The sequence below is a fragment of the Corvus kubaryi genome, unplaced genomic scaffold (assembly GCF_017639235.1).
Source record: "Corvus kubaryi isolate FWS band 111438036 unplaced genomic scaffold, C.kubaryi_AGA036_p1.0 split3-73, whole genome shotgun sequence".
Taxonomy (NCBI): Eukaryota; Metazoa; Chordata; class Aves; order Passeriformes; family Corvidae; genus Corvus; species Corvus kubaryi.
In genome coordinates this window covers 37,633,983-37,655,358 of record NW_024582091.1, presented here as the reverse complement: position 1 = coordinate 37,655,358, position 21,376 = coordinate 37,633,983, and the positions used below count along the sequence as shown (strand labels likewise).

The 21,376-nt window shown below is 41.4% G+C and overlaps 1 protein-coding gene across 1 annotated transcript; it reads right to left on the bottom strand.

Moving 5' to 3' along the window:
* Nucleotides 1-2,338: 2,338 nt before the first annotated feature.
* On the bottom strand, nt 2,339-20,990 carry GINM1 (glycoprotein integral membrane 1). The gene is made up of 8 exons (XM_042016430.1): nt 20,850-20,990; nt 12,180-12,239; nt 11,907-12,003; nt 9,023-9,174; nt 6,700-6,856; nt 5,814-5,944; nt 4,905-5,068; nt 2,339-3,282 (listed from the first exon to the last, which is right to left on the bottom strand). The coding sequence occupies exons 1-8, from the start codon at nt 20,946-20,948 to the stop codon at nt 3,174-3,176; spliced, it is 969 nt and encodes a 322-aa protein (XP_041872364.1). The 5' UTR covers nt 20,949-20,990; the 3' UTR covers nt 2,339-3,173.
* Between the last annotated feature and the right edge of the window lie 386 nt (nt 20,991-21,376).

Genomic DNA, 21,376 nt, shown 5'->3' with positions numbered 1-21,376 from the left:
CCCTTAAATGGTTGTTAAAGAACCTGTGCAAAGGCTGAGGTGTGGAACAGCAACCCTCATGCTGGAACAGTCAATGGAGTCAGTGAAGTTTGAGCAAGGGGTAAGATCATCACAGGTTTACAGTAGCTGTTAAGTAATATTAAAATACATCCAGCTGGTATAAACTAATTCTGTGCAGCCAGCAGTGATGCTGTCACAGGTGTAGTTTCCTTGTTAGTTTGAGAAATGAAAAGCTTTCTGGCATTAATTCTGAAATAGTTTTTCTTCCTTGACTGTCTGGTACTGCAAGCAGCAACACTCCAGACTGGTGAGTTGGGTCCTGGTTTACACGGTTATTCTGGTAAGGCTGTTCTGATAAGGCAGCATGTGTTGTGTTTGTGCTCAGTTGATAACCCTGACTTTACAGTTGACATCTAAATTCTCTTTTTTCATCACTTAGTAAGTGGCATGTAGAAGCAGTTATCTGAGAATGGTTCTGCAGTAACCATCCAGGTGATTTAGATTTTGCTGAACAGTGGTAATTGTAACTAAAACACCTTTAATTTCTATTCATCTTCTACTATTTTGGAAACTCGTCTTCCTGCCAGCTCCTCCCAGTGGAGCCAGCTGTAGTTCTGCTTATGGGTAAACTTCATGATTTTTTGTGAATCAAATAGGTCTGGACTTTTTCCAGCTGGTAGACACATGCTGTATAAAGCTGGCTGTGGAATTCCTGCTCAAATGTCTCTTTAGATGCTGCAAGGTAGGTGGGAAGGACAAATGGTAACGCAAAGTTGCAGTCTGAGTAGGAGGCAAGTGCATTTCAAAGACACAGCTGTGTACATGCCATTCATCACTGTGTTGTGAGTGACAGCTGGACACGCTGAAAAGGGACTTCCAGCAGCATCAACAATGAGAGGCTCAAGTATGACACAGATCTTGTAGAGTTCCTGAATCCCTGGGTGGACCTGGCATGATGAACCCAGAAATGAAAGGGAAAATTGAGGTGAGTGTACAGGTATGTACATTTATAGACTTCCATTTCCAGAATGGAAAACAAATTTACTACTTCCGGATAGCCATATGTGTCAGAGTTAATAAAAATATGCAAGATTTTGAAGATGTGGGTTCTCACTATTTATTTTCCTGTTTGTATGTTAGGGTGAGAGTGTAGCTGTCAGCTGTTGTTGCAGGAGGAGATTTTTTTCTCGTAATTCACTGCAAACAACCCAAAATACTCAATCTGTCCCCAGCGTAAGAAGGGAGAGTAGGCAAGCTTTGGTCCTTGGCAGCAGTCCAGTAAGAGGCCACTTAGACTAAGTGTGATACATTTTGAGAACTTCTAAAGTAAATCTCAATTTAAAAGCAGTAGTTTAGTTTTCAACCAGCCCTGTTCACTCTAAATGAACAAAATTACCATCTCTGTAATGTGTGGTACAGGGAGGAAAAGGTGGTAGAAGCTGAATTTGTAGCTCAGAGGTTCATTTTGGTTTGGAACACTCGACGTGGTGATACGTGGTTCTGAGGGCAAGAAGGGCTGCAGTGAGAGCCATAGTTTGAGAGATGATGTTGCTCTTTCTAAAAACCTGCTCCCATCCTACCAGCGATGTTTTTGGGTAGCTGGGTTTTGTTGGGGTTTTTTTTCAGTTCCCAGTCCCCCACCCCAATTCCTTCCCCTAGAGGGCACATGTATCGTGATCAGTTCCTGTCTGGAAAAATGAGACCTACCATGACTGGCATGCAGGACAGTTGCCCTTTCCTTACTGTCTTGGCTGAGGTGGTTTTTAAATCTATTTACAAAATAGTTCAGAGTGGTGCTAGGTCAGAGTAGCACGCCTCTGAAAGGCATGAGACTTGTGATTTGGGAAAAACCATGTGCATGCTAAAGCAGAAACACAAATGCTATTAGTTTTTTAAGACTTGGTAACTCCAGCTTCATAAAGCAGCAGAAACTGTCTGGCAGTTCCTGTATTCAAGATTTGCACTGTTTTTAGAATTTCAGTAACCTCATGGTGGTACTTCTTTCCTGGTACTTCCTAACTTCACAGAAATCAGCCAAGTTTTGAAGCAGTATCAACACTTTCTCAGGCTTAACCATGCATTTGTTGCAGCTGTTTAGAACAGCTAAATCTCCTTGTGGCTGTTGCAGGTGCTTGGTTTCCAGTTTCATAAGGAGGGATGCAAAGAGCACGTGCAAACAGCTGCTGAGTTTCCATCTGCAGCATAATTCCTACTTGGTGCTTGTGCACTAAGGAAGAACTATTATGAATGAAAAGCTAAGAAAGAAACAGTGCCCTGCATCTGAAATGTTTGGCAAAGTGCTGTTTTACCTAACTATAAATGCACACATGAACACAGATTAATAAACAATTTAAATGTTTATTTGAAAAATGTTAACAGTACAAACTGGCATGAGCAGACTGGGCCTACTCAGCAATGGTAAGCCAGTATTTCTGTAGACTTTAATGGAATTTTTTGTTTTTCTCTTGGGACTTCATAGAGTACTGCTGTCACAGATATAAAAAGCAAGCTGGTTACAATGGCTAACAATTTTTATGAGTGGAAGGGACCATAAAAATGTAAAGTGCTTGAAATATAAATCTGCCTTTTAGATTTTTGTTTTTCATATATAAAATGCCAGATCTTTTGAGTAACACAAATGTTTGGTAGTGGTATCTTCCTTGTAAGACACACTCGATCCTATGAGAGCTGGAACCAGGTGGGGCAGCTTTGCTTAGGTTTGCAGGCACAGCTGATGTTTGCAATATTCCCTCATCTTTTTCTGAGGAATGCTATCTGTGGACTTAAGGACACCCTGAATTTCATCGTCTTGCTAAGTCAGGACAGCTGACTTGGTTTATGGGCATGAAGGCAGCCAGGATCCTGTCCGAGGTGTGGAAAAGTGACTTCACAGAAGTTAAAACCAATGGTAGCCCTCAGGGTGGAAAGCTGCTCTATTCTGAAGCTTCTGAAAAGGCAGCTGTTCCATTTTGAAGCTTCTGGAAAGGCTGCTTGTTTATGGAGAGGCACAAGGAAGTCAGCTTTGGGCCTCGGCCTGAGTGGCCCTTTATCAATTAATCAACTCACTTAGTTTTCTTAGTAGGAAATAAACAAGGTATTAAGATCAGGTGCCAAATATCAGATCACCTAAAAGTGTGTTTTTAAAACCAGTAACTCCAAAGTAAATAACAGTTTTAAGTACATGCTTTCTCATCTAAATTATTTTTCCTGTCTGAAAGTTCTGAAGGCAGGCTGATGGCAGTCACAGGTACAAAGCTGACTTGATCCAGGAAAAGGATGCCTCTGAAAGGTAAAGTTACCTGGCATTAGAAAACAAGACACAAAACAATTCTGTGTTCTAAAAATTAGACTTAAACTCCCCAAACTTAGTTTAAATCAATGCATCAACTAAGTAGTAACTTCATAATATCTCTTACATGAAGCTGCAATGCAAAATGCTTCCAAAATGTACTGGCTGCAGTTTCTGAGGGCTCCCTTTGCCCAGTTTCTACGTCTGAAATGTCAGCAGTGTAGGCTCTATCTGCTCAGTTTCATAGTAGCCCACAACTGTCTGCTGTCAGGACCTACAGCTGATTCTCCAAGACTCACATCTGCAACTGTGTCATTCACCAGATGAGATGTTCTGCTCATTCTTACTAGTTCACAATAATGAGTTAAACCTTTGCCATTTTTTAGAGGACCACTTTACACAGGTAGGAAGAAAATAACTATGTGCTTTAGGGGTTGTTTTTTTGGGGGCTTTTTGGGTTGGTTTGTTTTTTTAAAGTGGAGGGGATGGTTGAATTTATTTAACAAGGCATGAATAAGCCCCATGTTCTCCAACTGGAAGAGAAGTATTACTGCAAGCTGGTTCCTCTGCTCTATACTGACCTCTGCTATGGACAGGCCATCAGCCACTTTGCTGAACAGTTTGCTGGGATTAGAATTTTCTTCTTAGTTCTACTTAGTTCAGTTTCACATGTGGCAGTGTTACGCTACTTACTGCTGGGGGAAGTACAAAGTGTTTCTCCATTCCTTCTGCCCTAGCCAGGGAAGCCCTCCCATCTGACAGCACGCTGTGTGAAATGTCAGGGGAAGCACTGCCCCTTTTATCACTGCAGTTTCCAACCTTCCTGATCTTTCAACCCTCCGTTTTTCTGGTCTGTCTGAAGGACCAAGGCCACTCATACCCCTGAGTGGACACATGAATTAACTGCATGCAGGGCCATTCAGAGGCACAGCTGATCAGCTCTTCCAGAGCTGACTAAGGTTGCTTTGAAGTGCACGTGCTTGCCCATTCCAGCACTAAATCTACACTGATTTATTACCTGCAGTTACTAATTCATCTTTCCACCCCTTGTTCTGAGACCTTGCTTTCCCAAAAAATCTTGGTGTTGCTGGTAACATACCATGTGGAATCAGCCATTGCAGGCAATCAGCTTTATTTGTGGCCTCTTGCCAGCACCAGTTACTGTGGCTTGGAAGCTGCCTACAGAGGTAGAATTCCCTTGGAGAATTCCCATGCAAATTTGGAAAGCCAAATTTGAGGCCTTTCAGAGCTACTGTAAAACTCCAACACCATAGGAGTGTAAGATTTAGGGATGTTGGAATTGTTTAGCTCTAGTTTCTACCCTCCTCTCTTGGAACTATGTTAATAGTGTCTCACAACCTAGTCCCTAGAAGACTTGATAAAAATTTGGCAGTGTGACAGCTCAGCTAAACATATTTCCATCAAAATACTTTCCCATGTTTCTCTGAAATGCCTATGTGTCAGAAGTACACTTGGAATGGAAAGTTACCACTAGCTTTCTCATTGAATTGTTGCTACCATTTTCCTACAGAGTGGGGCTGCTTCAAAGATTTTTTTAAGTCACTGTTTTGCCTTCATCACAGCAAAAAAAAAAACAATTACAAAAATTACTTACTTGTTTTCACAGGAAGGGAGAATCACCTTTAAGACTTTGATAATAAGAGCTGCTCCAACAACTCCAACAACAACAACTTCCATGAAACTAAACAAGATAGGTAAAGATTGAAACCAGAATCTGCACAACCCTTTTCTCAAGTCTTCCACCCACTGGCACATCACCTACAAACAGGTAAAAAAACAAAGACAGATTGCAAAACAAATTAACTGCTGGGTTTTCAGGGGTTTTATTTAGCTACCGATAAATCACATTACATGGTGATAATTTTAAATTAAACTCATACATGCTTAAACATACATAAAAGCACGATGGAATTGACTGGTGGCTCAGCTATCTTTATCCTTCAAAGTTTGAAACAGGTGAAGGTTTAGTTCTGTGTTCATTAAGGGCCCCTCTGGAAAATAAAGGACACTTGAACAGAGCAGGCAGTAGGTTATAATGGTGAGTGTTTTGGCCACAGAGGAGGCCATGAAACCCATCCTTGCCTAAGATGGAATTGAAACTTCTCCAGCTCTTACTGTGTTTCCTACAGCAGGTAAGACCAGTGGTCTATTTCCCAGAGGGGTAAGCACTTGAGCAGAGTCAGAAGAAAATGGTGTAATTTAAAGCTAAGCAATATTTGAAATTCTCATAAATTCTTAGCTCTGTATAATGTAAATATCACAACTGACTATCATGACGTATCTGTGTGGTCAGAACATCGCAGGATTCAGAAGCCCATTGGATTCCTACTGGACTTGTCACTGGTGAAGGGTAATTTAGGTGGGGGCATTTTTTGGTTTATTTGGGGTTTGTTTATCTGCAGAAGTCCACTGGTCTTAGTGGTTGTCTGTCTTTAAATAACTGTACTTATAAACTAATAATTATACTAGTAATTAAACCAAACAAAAAAAACAACAAAAGCACCTTGTAAGAAGATGGAGGCTCTATCCTAAGAGGGGTCTCTGGTAACTTGCCAGGTAATGTCTCTTCATCCACTGTAGTTTCTACTTGCTGGATGAGGTACTGACTGGTAGTTTGCAATGGATCTTGAATATCTGAAGAAGAAAACTAGATTTAGTGGGGAGCTTGCTTTTTATTTGACTTACTCTGCAGGAAAATAGAGACATGCTGCATTTCTCTACTGTACATTCCTGAGACAATTACAGCAAGAACACAGAAGGCTTCTCTTTCTTTTGACTCGAGTAGTGAACTTGATAAGAAGCAGAAACAGTGTTACAGTGCAGCCTTTAGCTATGCCCTTAGCTGTAAATTTCAGCTGTCATCAGATTAAAAGGTTATAGACTAGATCAAAGTATTCTACTCCAATTAAATCCTTGAGAGATTTTGATGAAACAAAACTGAAACAAAATTAAGGCACCAAATAACTTCTCTTGCTTTTAAGTTATTCAAGTTTAATTACAGAGAACTGTTCTGTAGTTTGGAATTAACCCAGACAGGTATTTCCTCTACAGTTTTCTCTTTCATTCTCAGGAAATAAGGGGAGCTTTAGGGAAACTTCCATCATAGATCTGAGAGAGAAATTTATTCCTGTCAGATGTCTGGACTGCAGATTGCCAAGTATCAAGGACTTCAAAGGAGAACAGATTTGAAAACAAACAAAATACCTAATAACAAGAGCTGAATTTAGGTGTTTAAAAAAAATAAAAACCAAGCCGTATAAAATAAAACTCTTCCCTGTTAATGAAGAAACTGTTTCACTACATAAAACAAGGGACTAATGATGCTCTTTTACCCTGTAAAGTAATACATCAAATATGGACGAAAATACTACTTAACAGCCGAGAGATACCTTTTCCTGAGAGGTTGGGCAGTGTAAATAACACGTCGTTGTCCCTTGGCATGGAATACAGCATGCTCTCTTTCAAAGGGACGGTGTAGTTGGAATGCCTAAGTACTCTCAGGTCCTTTACTAAAATATCTATTTCTGTTACTTCTTCCTGCTGAACCTACAAGAGATGCAAACATGACATTACTGAGTTTAAAGCAAGACTGAAGCAGGCTGGCAGAGGACACCAGTACATTCCAGAAATCTCCAAGCCACTAAGATGTAGACATAGGGCTGTTATAACATGAATTAGTACTCTTTGTTTTTACATACCACACTTCTGCAGACCATACCATATCAGAAAATATGCTGAACAGACAAGGTCCCTCTCCCTGCAAAAGCATGTGGTAGTCAATCCATGGGCTTTTAACCAAGTCTTACATAGTACATCACTATCCTCTTGAGGCATTTTAGGGCATGGAAAACTCAAGTATGTAATGAAAGCATTTGCAAACATTGAAAGTGTTGCTGAGGCAAGACTGACACTTCTGCTTTTGCAGGAGCATTGCTTTTTTTCAAAAGCTGAAAGCCAAGTGTCACAACATTTGACAGTGTCCTGCTTGACATCCTTGTCTCCAAACAAGAGGCATGCACTGAAGAGATGGACCAGGCAGTGCATAAGGCATTGGCTGGATGGTTGCACTCTAGAGTTGCAGTCAATGGCTCAATATCCAAATGGAGATCAGTGACAAGTGGTGTGCCCAGGGATGGGTATTTGCACTGGTGCTATTCAACAACTTTGCTGGCACCATGGACAGTGGGATTGAGTGCACCCTCAGCAAGTCTGTTAATGACACGTTGTGGTCAACCTGCTGAAGGGAGGAGATGCCATCCAGAAGCAGCTACAGAAGCTTGAGAGGTGGACCCCTCATGAATTTCAACAAGGCCAAGTGCAAGGTGCTGTACCTGGGTTGGGGCAATTCCAAGCACAAGTACAGGCTGGGCAGAGAATGGAAAAAGAGCAGCCTTAGAGAGAAGGACCTGGGAGTGCTGGTGGATGAAAAGCTCAACATGACCTGGCAATGTGCACTCACATTCCAGAAAGCAAGCTGTATCCTGGGGCTGCATCAAAAGCAGTGTGGCCAGCAGGGTGAGGGAGGTGATTCTGCTCCTCTACTGTGCTTATGTGAGACTGCTTTTGACTTAAAGGAACAATCAAGGAAACAGTATTAGCCTTCTGGTTGTTCTTACTAGGTCCCTATGAAAATCTGAAATGCATTGTGATGTCTAGTTTGAGGCCTGAAATACAATGCCACTGTTATGTAATAACTGAATCAAACCACGGTATTTTAGGCTATTACCAGTGGGATAAAGACGTCATTGGATAAGCTACAGACCTCTCAGTGGGGCCTTTCATTAACAGAGTAAGATTCTGACATGATACAGATCCCTGTAAAAAATACTACATGCTGACCAATTAATCAAGGATCAATGGTACTATCATCATAATCCTTTAAAAAAAGAAAAAGGCAGCAGAACATAAGCCAGATTCAAAAAAGCCTGCGCACCTGTAAGATGCAGATGTGCAGAAACAGAAATATGACACTGCTGCTGGCTTCAGCATCTGGATCTTCTCTACAGAGCCTCTTTAGTTAGTTAATCAACTACACCATCAAGGTGATTTTGAGAACTCAGTTCTGCACATTTCAATCTCAGCTAGAATTGCAACGCCTCACATTCACTGGTATTTGTGCAAATACAGTTAGAATTGAGGGGGTGGAGGTGTTTGTTCATCTCATAGTCCATGTTCATTATCAAGATTCAAATTATCTTCTATGCAAAATCTTCTAAGGCTTAGCTCTCAGGTGTAGTGGGCTTTCACAATAAGCCCACCTGCCGTAAGAGTTTCCTGCTGCAAGCTGTTGCCCATTCTACATGCTTGAAACCTTTTGTTAGCTTGGAATAAACAATGGGGAAAACCTCAGGACTCAGAATGAGCCCATGCCCCTTTTGTTTGTTTTGTACATTATTTTATAAATCAGCTCTCACTTGTGAGTCTGGCTTTGCTTGCACAAGTTCACGTATTCAAAGAGCATGTGATACAGTTAATGATAATTATGAAAATATGAATAGAAGCATTAAAACTTGAAGTTTCCTCTTGAAACAGCCCCACTAATATACTGCCAACTTTGCTGTTATCTCCCTCAGTACTGTGTTAGTTAACATTAATTATATACTTTGTGTTCTAATCACCAGCTAGATACATGTAAACATTTTAATTCTTGGGAACTACTTGCCTCTCCTAAATTAAAAACAAGCAGAATGTTGCAGCAGGGTTTTTTTTTACCTGTTTTCCATCAATTTCTGTCACTTCTTCCTGAATGACAATCCGGTGCAAATCAGAAGTGGATGCCAAAGGCCACTCGTGAACCATGATGCGAACACTGACAGTTCCCAGGCGCTGCTGATCCGGTAAGTTATCCAAGCTTCCGTTCTCCACTGTTAACACACAATGTCACAATTTTCAAAGAGAAACCACCTCAACCAGAAAGCAGGACCCAGCCATAGAGAAAACAGGTGCAACTCTGACACAGATGCCATTGCACATGTAGCACCTGAATGGAGAAGTCAGGGGACCACTAGCTTCAAACCAGAGATGCCAGAACAGCAGTAGCCAAGTCTGTGCTATGCTGATGTCCTTAAACACTTCCAGTAACTGCTTTTACAACCAGTACTAATCTGGGCAACAAGTAAAACAGATGCCAGGATTTTTTCACCAAATCAAACTCAGAGCAGGTCTCGTAACACAGCAGAGCTGTACAATCCCCTGACTCAGGCAGCCTGCAAACAATGTCGCATCTGCATCTCTTCCTCTGAGGTTTGCATCTAAGCACTCTAAGCAGAGCTCTTTGGCTTGGTTATTGCTGCATTTGTATTTTAGTTTTCCAAAGAAGTTCGTAAGAGTAATGCCACAGCCTAGCCAGCCACCTGTGTAAACATCTTGGTTTGCACAACATTCCTCTTCCTCTGAATACAGAAGCAAATATGCTCTTTTCCAGGCACACTGCATCTACTACTCAAGATGAGTGCCAGTTCCCTCCTACATATTTTTCTGTCCCCCTCTCTGTTTTCATATGTGATTGGTGACACCTCAACCTCTCTTCCTACCCAAAAGCTTTCAGCTATTTCAAAAACTTAATATTCGACAAGTACACACAGAACTGCCTTTCTACCCTGGCTGTTTCTGCATAGTCTTAGTATCCTTCTCCCAATTAGCACACCTCTGCTTCAGGTGAGGGCATGCTAGAACTGAAGTCCTGCAGAAGCACGAGTGGAGGTGAAGGGTCTCTTCAGCATTCAGGCAGCAAGGGACATGAACTGAGACCAAACCCTCCCTGCTGCTAAGCCTTTGGTGCTGTGTGTGTCACTTGCAGTGCTGAGCCTGTCAGGTAACGTGGGGTAAGGCTCAACTTGGGTCTCTCAGTCACACAGTAACTACTCATTGTGTCCATTACTTTTATGCTGTGATCCCTGTCCTCATAAAGCTGTTTTGCTTATTTAAAATGTAGAATACTTTTTGGCATAATTTAGTAATATCTTTCATTGCCAAAATTAGTGGCAGAAGGAGAGAAAGTTCCCTACAGGTGTGAGCCAGGGCACTAACCTGGTTGCTGAGTGTTTTCTGATTTAGAGCAGTAAGCATGCATTAAAGGCCCAAAGCCCCTAAGATGCCAAGCAGCAGAAGCTCCCTGTGCTCCCAGCTTTTACCATATGTCAGGCTGCTTAACCACCACTACATGCACAGGAGTGACAGATACACTTCCAAAACTGACATTTGGGGGTACTTCAAGTGGGGATGTAGGTGCCAAGAATGATCTGACAATTATGTCAGAGTATGTCATCTGTAATATTCCAAAGCATGATTATTAAGGTCAAGTTTTGTTTTTATATACATTCAGGAGTATTTCCCCCCTCTATCAGAAAGTATCTTGATATTTCTTCAGCATTTTACAAATACTACCTGAATCTGTTGTCAATAATTTAGTAAGTAAACAGTATAAACATTACATTATAGGTAACAGAGGAAGGTGCTGTGCTGGGGACTCAGACCCAAACAAGAGAGACAGTTCCAGGTTTCTAGTTCCCAGGTCAAATCAGTATTTTCCTCACTGTTTCAGATTCAAAACTAGTCAGTGAAAGCTATAAAACTATGATTTGGGAAATAAATATGAACTACAGGAGAGTGTTCAGGACCTCTCAGAATTAGTCAATAAAATCATATCTATTTTTCTGGACTGAGTTATTTTGCAAGTAAATGACATTTTGCCATGTTTTTTTACCAGAAAAAGAGAAATTGATTACTGCTCTCCCTCTCCAGAAAAGAAGTCAAATTAATAATTGATGATGCTTGGGAAAGAAGGGTTCAAGAAAGAAGGTTATGACTCAGAGAAGCAATTTGAAAAAGTGTTAGTATTCTGTAAGTGCCTGATGAGGATGACCTCAGAAATCAACCTAGAGATTGACTGAACCTGATGCAGCAGCAGATCGTTCTCAGTACAACAGAAGCTTAAATCAAATAAGCATAATGGTCTTTGTTTAATTAATTATACACTATGCTCTGTGGATCTCCAAAAAAATCACAGTACTTTCTGTTTTTTCACAAAAAATGTGGCATTGAATCAGAAGAAAAATAGTAGTTTCAAGACAATCTGAAGTCATTAACCACTGCAGCACCCTAGCAAAAGTGCTGTATTTGTGCTATAATACCTTATCCAGCAGAAACTTGTTTGTCTAATAGACACAGAAGTGAGATCATTAAAAGATCTTCCTAACAACAATTCATACTTTTGTTACTGAATCTCCTTCTGAGTATGTGCCAAACAACCTAGGGACACAGCCATTAGCAGGGTGGATTTGCATCCTTCTGTTTACATTGTCTAGCCTGTAGTGCAAAACATTCTTTTGAAAAGATGGGCAAAGTCTGGATTTCAGATTAGACCATTTACACACAAGCCTGTTAATGTGACTTGAGATGAAGGCAGTAAGATTTTTCTGATCCATTTCAACACAAAAATTGTCCTACCTTGGGAAATGTTTTGCTTCTACAATGCTCAGGTTTGCAAAATACAGAACACATAGCCATTGTAAGCCTTGGTTAATAGACAACAAGGAAGCCAAATACCCCGGGGGTAGGAGAAAATTTTTAAAAACAAGGAAAAGAGAATACTCACATATTACTGTTTGACATGTTATGTGGGCAACCCCGCTTTTCATGGGGAAGTCATTTAGATATACCTGTCCATTAACATAGGTGATATTAAACAGAACCTGAAAGAAAGACAGCCAGAGTGAGTGTATGTTTCCTGCTCCTGTGCTGCAACTCTACTCTCAGAGGAACACACTTCATACTGACTGACGTCAGAATAAAGGATATATCTGCAGCTGCTGCCGACTTTGTTTTGCTACATATTAATTCACTGAATAAATAGAAAAACCAGACAAACCTGTCCTTTGTGAAATTCTCCACTGGTGTTCAGCATCGTAACACCAACTCTGATTGCTTCCTGGAAAAAAACAGTGAGAAGAGATCTAAGTTTGAGAAAACACATAAGCCACTGCAGGCAACTTTCGTGCACTCTCCTGGCGCATTCCCAGGCTTTCTATCCAGCAGATAGAAGAAAAAGGAATACGCTTTCTTGTTTCATGTAAGGATTAGTCTGGTTTTTTCACCCCTCTTTTTAATAGAGTATTGATGAGAAAGAATGACATCTGCATCCCCCTATGTATGGTTTCTGGTTTTTTGTAATAAAGATAAAACAATAAAAATCATCATCATCATCATCATCACTTGTTTCACAAGGATATAATGGAAGTCTCTCATATTAGCTGAAAAATAATAGACCATAAAAGGTAAAAATCAGATTCTCTGTAAATGTTTTTTTAAGCACTCCAGTTAGTCTTCAAAGTGAAGTTTAATACATGTTAGTCTGTAGTAAAGAACATTCAGTTTTTTCAGCAGTAATCCTGTTTCTTTGGTTATGATTCCCAAATTATACCACATGGGACACCTCAAACTTGCAGATAATTGGGATTTGCTTCTTTCTTTCAAACCCTAATTGCTGTAATTTATGGAATCACTCATTCTGTCCTCTCATTTCTCCCTTGTAATTTCAGGGACTGCTTTGCAAATGGGACCTTAAATCTCCCAGGTCTGCCCCTGAAAAATACTTCATACAAAAATCAAATCTCGCTTGCACATAGCCAAAAGTAAGGATTGCCACACTGCTTTTCTCAGACGCCTCTTCAAAAACAATGTTAAGCTCCATATTTGCCTTGTGGGGAGCCTTAAATCATTACAACTTCATTTCATTAACACCTGGACGTGGCACTTTGTGCTATGGTCTAGTTGACTGGGTGGTGGTCAGTCAAAGGCTGGACTTGATCTTAGAGGTCTTTTCCAACCTAAATGATTCGGTGATTCTGTGATCCATTTTCCTCTGGAAAATGTCTCCATACCCTCAGCATCTTCTTTAGCTTTGTAGCTGGGTCATGGTTTCACAACCAACAGTTAAAAAGTGAGTCATGTCTCAATAAAAAGTTGAACATGCTCAGAATTTAAAATAAATAAAAATGTAAAGACACAAAAAGACTTTTCATTTAGCATTTTTACACAACACTAAATTTTTAGCCAGAAAATATGTGAAATACACAGTACCTAGCATAATACAGCCCCATTCATGAACAGAAAGCTGCTGAAGTGTGACTACAATGTCAAAAAAGCATTGAAACAATGGGTGTTAATGAGCACACTCAAGTAGCCAGAACTGTCAAAAACCGAAAAACAACATCCAAGTCTAATTCAGCTGCAATCTGGCATCATGAGAAGAACAGTTTAAAACCTAACACAGATAGCCTTTGGGTTGGAAGTGACTTGGAAATAATTTTTTGTATTTCCCCTTTGCCCAGACCCATTTGCCATATCAGTAGGAAGGCCACCGAGACCAAAGAGAAATCTCTTCCTCAATGCCCCTCCTATGAAATAGGTTTTTATATTGACTTTTCCTCAAAACTTAAATCCTAGCTATTCACAGTAAATGAAAATTACCAAGTTAGTCAGACAACTGAAGTCTGTAACTCAAAATACAAACTGGATTAACTGTATAAACATAGGATGTATTCTATCCTGTCTTACTGTAATTTCCTCAAACCACTTATTTTCTTCTCATATTTTAAGAATTGTGTGTATTAATAACAAAATAAAAATCCACCAAACTTTTAGATCTTTTAGCTCTTAGCATTCAGAACTCTTAAGTCTTTTATACTCCCAAACTGTTTACCAGATTACCAAAACTTTGTATCATTACTTCCTAGGTTTTTCTGTTTTCTGGGAATTCAAAGGGCACAAAAGATGGGATTTTCCAGGAAGTCTTAACAGTCCTTCATTTTTTAAGCCACAACTTACATTTCAATTTTTTATCACAGAAAGTATTTTGCAATCTTTTTTCAACATCTACAAAGTGACTCAGTTTACAAGAAAAAGGAAAGGACTGATGAAAAATAGGAAAATCCCCTCCTACCTTTTTTCTTTAAATCAAATGCTTTATTTGAAAGTGAAGGGCATGAAGGAAGCTAGGTATGCTCAACAATTGACTGTTAAATGTACAGAGTGAGCTATACATACAATGATTCATTTCCTTCAAAACAGCTGTCAGTTCCGTTGACACAGTATCCACAAGCACTGTCATGAATTCCAGAACATACTTAGAACTTGCACTTGAAGAGCACGTTAAATGTTTAAGAAATGAAATATTTCAGTTGATCTCTTCTGTGCTGTCACAGGTTCAAAAATCAGATGGTAAGGTGCAGACAAATAAGCCAGTTTAACCACTTGCTGCCTCTGCTACTGAGAGTGCAGATCTCTCCTACACATCATCCTCCCCTCTCATCCATGCCAAGTCAGCGAGGTAATTTAGCTCATTAATGGTACAAAAACTTTCCCTTTTTTGCCAGACTATTTTTCTGTCAGTTGAACAAGCAAGGAAGAGCCAGACAAGCACAAGAGGTCCAAGAACACAGCTGGGAGGAATAAGCCGGGCTCCTTGTTCTGATGGACACAGACTGTTGGACTGCCTCTGCCGCGTGATGTCTCTGTCCTTGCAGCATCTCCTTGGGAGATGTCTGTCCTCACCATCATCTCAGGTGATGGTGATGCATCTCCTTAATGGTACAGGTTCATAAAGCTCCTCAATAACTCAGAGCAATGATTAATATTCCCCTACAGCAGCTGTATCATGACCCTTGCAATTTTTTGATCACACACAACAGAGAACTCATGCTGTTGCCATTCCTGTGACTAGTCTGTTCACATCCAGATCCAACAAATTCTACTGATATCTTTCCATGTGCTGTACATCCATTCTACTCAGTTCTCATATGTTCTTCTTTTGCAATTTATGAACAGGTTGTTCATTAGTCTTCATATTTCCCCACGGAAAATAACAGTATTCCAGCTCAGTCTTAACCCTTCCTTGAAGGCTAGTTTCACACTGCTGTCTTCCCATGGCTTCCCACTGGTCTCTCCTGCAGTGTCACACTCAAAACTCAATGGGTCTTGCTGTGGCCATCTTCCTGACCCTACACACCCCATACCAAAATCTACAGGAGGGCAAAAACCACCAGATGCATGCCAAATGCAATGAAAAGCTGGGCAGGAGTGCTGGGGGAAAGGAAGCAGCAGCTCACAGGAGAGCAGAGCACCATCCCAGCTGATCCACTTTCACCCCCAGCAGGGAACAGGTGATGCATGGCACTGCCCCTGTTATCAGAAACCTGACTGGTACCCCTTCAGTATCTGCATGTTGAAAGTGCTCAAGAGCCATATGTTGTTTATGCCTCCTAACAGGGAGGGAAACACATGTGGCAGGCCAAGAGCTCTTGTCCCGGGCTTTCAGGATGAAATGCCTGGTCTGACAAGCCACACTTGCTAGAAAGTGCTCCAGTGATAACTCAAATCCCCATCTTTCCAATCCTAGGGCTGAAGACTCACAGACTTACAGAACATCCATTAATTTCAACAGAGGAAATTTTTTTTTATATTGCCATAATAAAATTCACAACCTGAGGGTGGAGGGGAAGAAGGTGTTTTATAGTGCTTTGTAGATTTGTCTTGTGGTTATGTACTTCATAATTTTGTAAACGCATAGTTTGCCAATCCTGCAGTAACAAAGCCACTGAGAGCAGAACATGGGAACTCTGCAGAAATCCACACTATTGCACCATCAATTCCTGGAGAAGCCTCAACTATGAGTGTAAAACTTGGTTGTATAACTTACAATACACTTTTCAGTATTAACAATATCATGAAAGTTTGCACAAATTTCAGACAGTCCTGTAATTAAAAAGGTTCTGAATTCATTGGAATATGTGAAAAAGCAGTGCTTTAACAGAGCCAGAATGAAAGGACAGCCCCAAGAAGCAATCCAGGTCTCTAAGAATCAGGGTGTGCTTTCAGCTTATTGAAGTACTGATCCCTGTTCCATATTTCACAGCCCCTTAGCCCCTCCTGTGCTGATCAGTGCCTTCACACAAACTCCAACCTGCACTAAAAATGGCCCTATCATTCTTAATGCTCTTATAGGATGTAAATGTCTCTCCTGAGTTTTCCTATGATTTCTCACCCGTTTTAGTGCTCCAGCAGTGATATTTACAGTGGTAATAGCCACAGAACCTGCAAAGAGGACAGCACCCCTACCACAAATAAAAGTCATTCTGTTCTAGGACAGCTAGGCAGCAGCACTGTGATGACATATTCTACAGTGAACCACTGAATTTTTGTGAGCTTGGATCAGCAGAGGTAAGCATGTAGTGATCATTTTCTAATCCTTTTCTCTTTCACTGTGTGCTGCAACAGAACCCAGGACTGCTAACTGGGGCAGTATAATCGCAGTAGCAGCAGAAGAACAAGAAGGGGAAAAGATGTCAGTAAAGAACATAAAGCATCTGGTATAAGTTAAAAGGGAATATTCATTAATTCTCAAAGACTAACCACGCCACACAAATCCACAGAGAACATTTCACCTAATATTGCTTTTTAATGAAAAATGCCACACAAGACAAAGCTGATGGGTCTAATCATGCAGGAACTTCAAACAGATCTGATTATCTGATTAAGGAATCACGGAAAAACTCCTTCCACAGGCAGTGAGTACCTGATGAGGTGCACTGTACAGTTTCTCCCAGTACAGGGTAACTGTTCAGTCCTACACAGCTGCATCACTCACATGAACCCCATCTAGATTCAGCTGCTAGCAGCCAGCCCACTTGAAGCACAGCTGTTCTCTACTGAGGCTCTCCAAACAAGGCTCTTTTGCACCACAAGGCCTGTGGGAAGCCAAGTGGGCAGACCTAGGAACAGATGGCACAATGCCTTGTAAGACAGCCAGCTGTACAGAGACTTGAAAGGCAGACAATCCTCTCACAGGCATTACACAGGCACTGCTGATATCCTGTTTGCAACTGAAAAATGTAAAGTCTGATGCAGGTTGCCACAGAGGTAAAAAATAGACAAAATTAATAACTTGTTCTTACATCTGAGAAGAGATTATGGGAAAAGAAGTGTCTGAATAGACAAACAAAACCACCACACAAACTCATTCCACTTGAGTCCTGGCACTCACATGGACAACAACTGGCTCCAAATAGTGTAACTATATATTGCAGTCGAGGGCTCTGTGATCCATGCTTCACACAATTCTTTTGTCAGAATCAAACCAGAGCTATGTTGTAGGGTGAATCTTAACTGCAATCAGGCGTAACTGGATTGAGAAGTAATCATGGTACAAGTTTGACATGACAAGTTAGAATTCACAAGTTTGCAGGACAATAATTAGTCCCTCACATTTCACAAAATTTTGATACAAAATTTTCTCCATTAAGGTTTGGCATGACAGTATTTAGGGTAAGAAAACTACATCCAGTATTTACTTAACTAGCTAAAGCTGAACTCTTTGTTAATATAATAATCTAACACGATGCTTTTGCTTTACTTTGCTTTTCTGAACAAGCACACTTACTTTCATTCCTTCCTTGTTTTGCAATGACTCTTACTATAACGTGGCTTATCCTTCCCTTTGCCCTATGTATGTTACTAGCATGAACTGCCTTTGTATCCTCCCTATTAAACCAACTCATACCATGATATTTTATCATGAGTTTTAAAGGTGAATACTCAGTCTCCCATCACAGAGACATGGTTGCTGATATCATAGTGCTTTAACTTAATCAAATATACATAGGAAGATGATGTCAGCTCTTTTAGGCCTCAAATCCACATGTGCTGGGCTGTTAATAGAGAAACTGGCATAAAGTGATGGAAGAAACATTTCAGCATGTTGCTATTAACAAGTTTCTTCTTTGATTAAAATACATTGTACTCACTGCATCAAATGGTTGATGTAGTGAAGATTATTTCCTGCTGTTGTAAAATGACCCATCCACACAGAGGTTTCTTGCAGGCAACAAATAATATGAAAACATTTTTTTTCCAGGCAACTGAACTGAACTAAAAAAAAAAAAAAAAGTCTGGTAGGCAAGTATGTTATTTAGAAAGAACTCTGCTAGCCTAAATTATCGAGAGGTAAACAGAGTAAGCAAATAACATAGCGTCAGCGTTGCTTTTAGCTAGTTCCTATCAGCACATTAAAAAAATACTCTAAAGCACAAAACCTTATTCCTGACCTTGCACCAGAAACATTACTTTAATGTGAAGGTCAGTTCTCTTATTGCATCAGTCCCTGTATTTTTTTTAAAGAAAAAAAAAAACCAAAACAACAACAACAACAAACCCTCAATTCTGTCTAAAATCAATCAATTTTTAGTCCAGTTTTGCATATCCAAATTTTATGAGGAGAAATAAAAATCTAACCAGACATGCTAATGTTTAAAAAAAAAAAGGTCCAGATTTCAAAACAACTTTTTTAAGAAATGACAAGTATTGCCCAACAATTGAGGCGTTCACATTCCAGAACTGAACAAAGCATTTCAGCATTACAAAACGCTATTTCAGGGTCTTAAGTTTTTTTTCAGTCCTTTCACTACGGTTTCTGTAACATTATTGCCATCAGCAAGGAGGTAAACTTTAACACCAGCTTTAATTCCCACTGGAAGAGTTAACAAAACATGAAGCACCAGTAGAGTGCAGCCAGTGGGCTCACAGAGTTACAGAGCACAGTTGTGGTGTCCAGCCAAAACAAAGCTGAACATGTTGATGCTGCCTGCTCCCCACCAGTCTGTAATCCCAAGCCATCCTGAGGAAACAACAGAGTTATTCTGATCCCATCATCCACTGTCACTGAGCTCACGGCTCCTGAAGGCAGCTTGACAGCATGGCATTCCCACTCTGCCTATTCCCACTGCCTAGGCACTTCTGTTCCTAACAGGCCACCAAAAAACAGCTCAGTGTCAAAAAACATTGATTCTTCTACTTAAAACTTTCTCAAGACACATTGTTCCTTTTGCATCAAAACCAGTCCTGTACGTACAAAACTAAACAGTGCAGGAGAAAACACAAGTTTTTAGTTTGCTAAGTTTAAGATTTAAAAAGAAAAAAACCACTAAAGTAAAAATTTGTTTGTCCCCTTTTTGACTCTTAAAAGAAATTTTCTGCATATACTTACGCCACCAGGCCTGTATAAAGCTAAAAGAGTGCAGACACTTCCAAACTAGCAAAACATGAACTGACAAGACCACCTGAGCAGTACAGCACAAATGGACAAACTCAACCCCACAAACAGCACATCTGTGCCCGTAAGACACTGCAGCCCAGTTCCTAAGTCAAGCCCATAATATTATCACTCTAAAACACACCTGTTCCATCTCTGACCCCAAGATGCCTTACATGAGACTGCCCCAGCACCCCTGTGCCCGGCTCAAGCCTTCACATCCAAAGACAGCAGACACAAATGTGCCTCCGTGTCCTATAAAACTGTAGTGATAAATAACTTTAATGCCATCAAGTTGAAGTTTCAGTGTGGAAGTGTGAGTGTTTCTGGGTAGAAGGTGAGCAAGAGCATAAGTCTATATTACACTGTCACTTCATCTGCCTTTCAACAAATCCAAGCCAGCAGTCCCTTTCTCAGAGGGATAAGCAAAGTAGCCACAGTTGAGCTCCCTCGGCTCCCTTTAGTGCACCTGACTTCAAGCATTCAGGCACTTTTATAGGTATATGAATATCTAGATCTCTGTTTTGAAATCAGAGCTGAGGAGGTCTCTCTTCAAAAGCTCATACAGAGAAGCAGAAACCAGGAAGTAAGACCAGGAATGAATCCTGTTTTGTAACACAGGATGTGCCAGTCCAGGGCCTCCATCAGGCTTTCTTGGAAATGTTTTACTTAAATTACATTACTAAATAACTCTGGAGGGAAAAAAGACCGATAAATTTGCTCAGGTAACAGTAACTTCACATTGGCTAGACAACTTGACTACAAACCCCTCACAACTCTTCCCTCTGTGATCTTACACTTTGGGTTCACAATTATAATCATTTTAGAGGATGTATCTGGTCATGATTCAAGTGCAGGCAGAAGTACCCAGCTCTTCTGTAATTCTAGAGGTCAAAGCTCACCTGCTTCTCTGGCAAACCTTTTCATTCCCACTGGAAAGATCTCCTACATAGTACCCAAAACATTCCTTCCACTCTTTTAAAAAGATTTCACCAAGCTACAGCATAGATATTGGAACAGAAAAACAGACAACACAATGCCTTGTGTATTTATAGATACACACGAATACATCAAAACCCTTTTCTTGGTTCGATTCAAGAATAGGCTAGGCGCAAATGTGGACCTAATGCAGTGCATACTTCTACGGCACTGAACTATCGAGATGTAGGCGGACAAGCCTGAAAATACAATAGAAACACGTCTACATTGCATAAAAGTAACCATCTCCCCCCCTCAGACCTGTCAGACACGGCACATCCAATCCTACACAGACGAACCAGCAAAGGGAGAGGGGAAACCTTGTCGCCCCGCGGCAGGGTCCGGCTCACCCCCGTGAGGGAGCGGGGCAGGGGCAAGAACAGGGAGAGGGACAGGAACGGGGACAGTGGCAGGGGCAAGGAGAAGGGCAGGGAAAGTGGCAGTGGCAGGCAGGGGGTGGGCTGGCCCCGGCGATACCTGTCCCAGCGGAGCGGCCGGGCCCAGCAGCGCGGCGGCCAGAGGCGGCAGCAGCAGCGACAGCGGCAGCAGCTCCCGACGTCCCAGCACCGCCTCCATCTTGCGACCCGGGAATTAAAACCAAGTGAAACATCAACAGGCGGGGCCGAGAGGAAGCGGGGAAGGCGGCGGGAGGGGGCCGGCCCTGGCCCGGCCCTGCCCCTGTTCCTGTCCCTGTCCCTGTCCCTGTCCGTGCCCCTGGCCGCGCGTTGCCGCCGTCGCCGGGAGGTGCTGAGTTCGGCGTTGCGGAATAAGGCGCGGGCACGGAGCTGCGCCTACAGGAGCCCGTCATGCTTAATAGGCGACTGCAGCCTTTGAAAGCACTAAGAGAAGTACCCGGATAGGTAGTGTTAGTAATTGCAGCTGTCTGTGTAATGGCCTGCGTATGTCTTGAGGCCCCCGTAAGGCGCCTGCTGTTGTCACCTGCTCTGCGTGGAGAGGGTCGTAGGGCCGGAGCAATACCGCGATGAGCCCTCAGCACCACACTG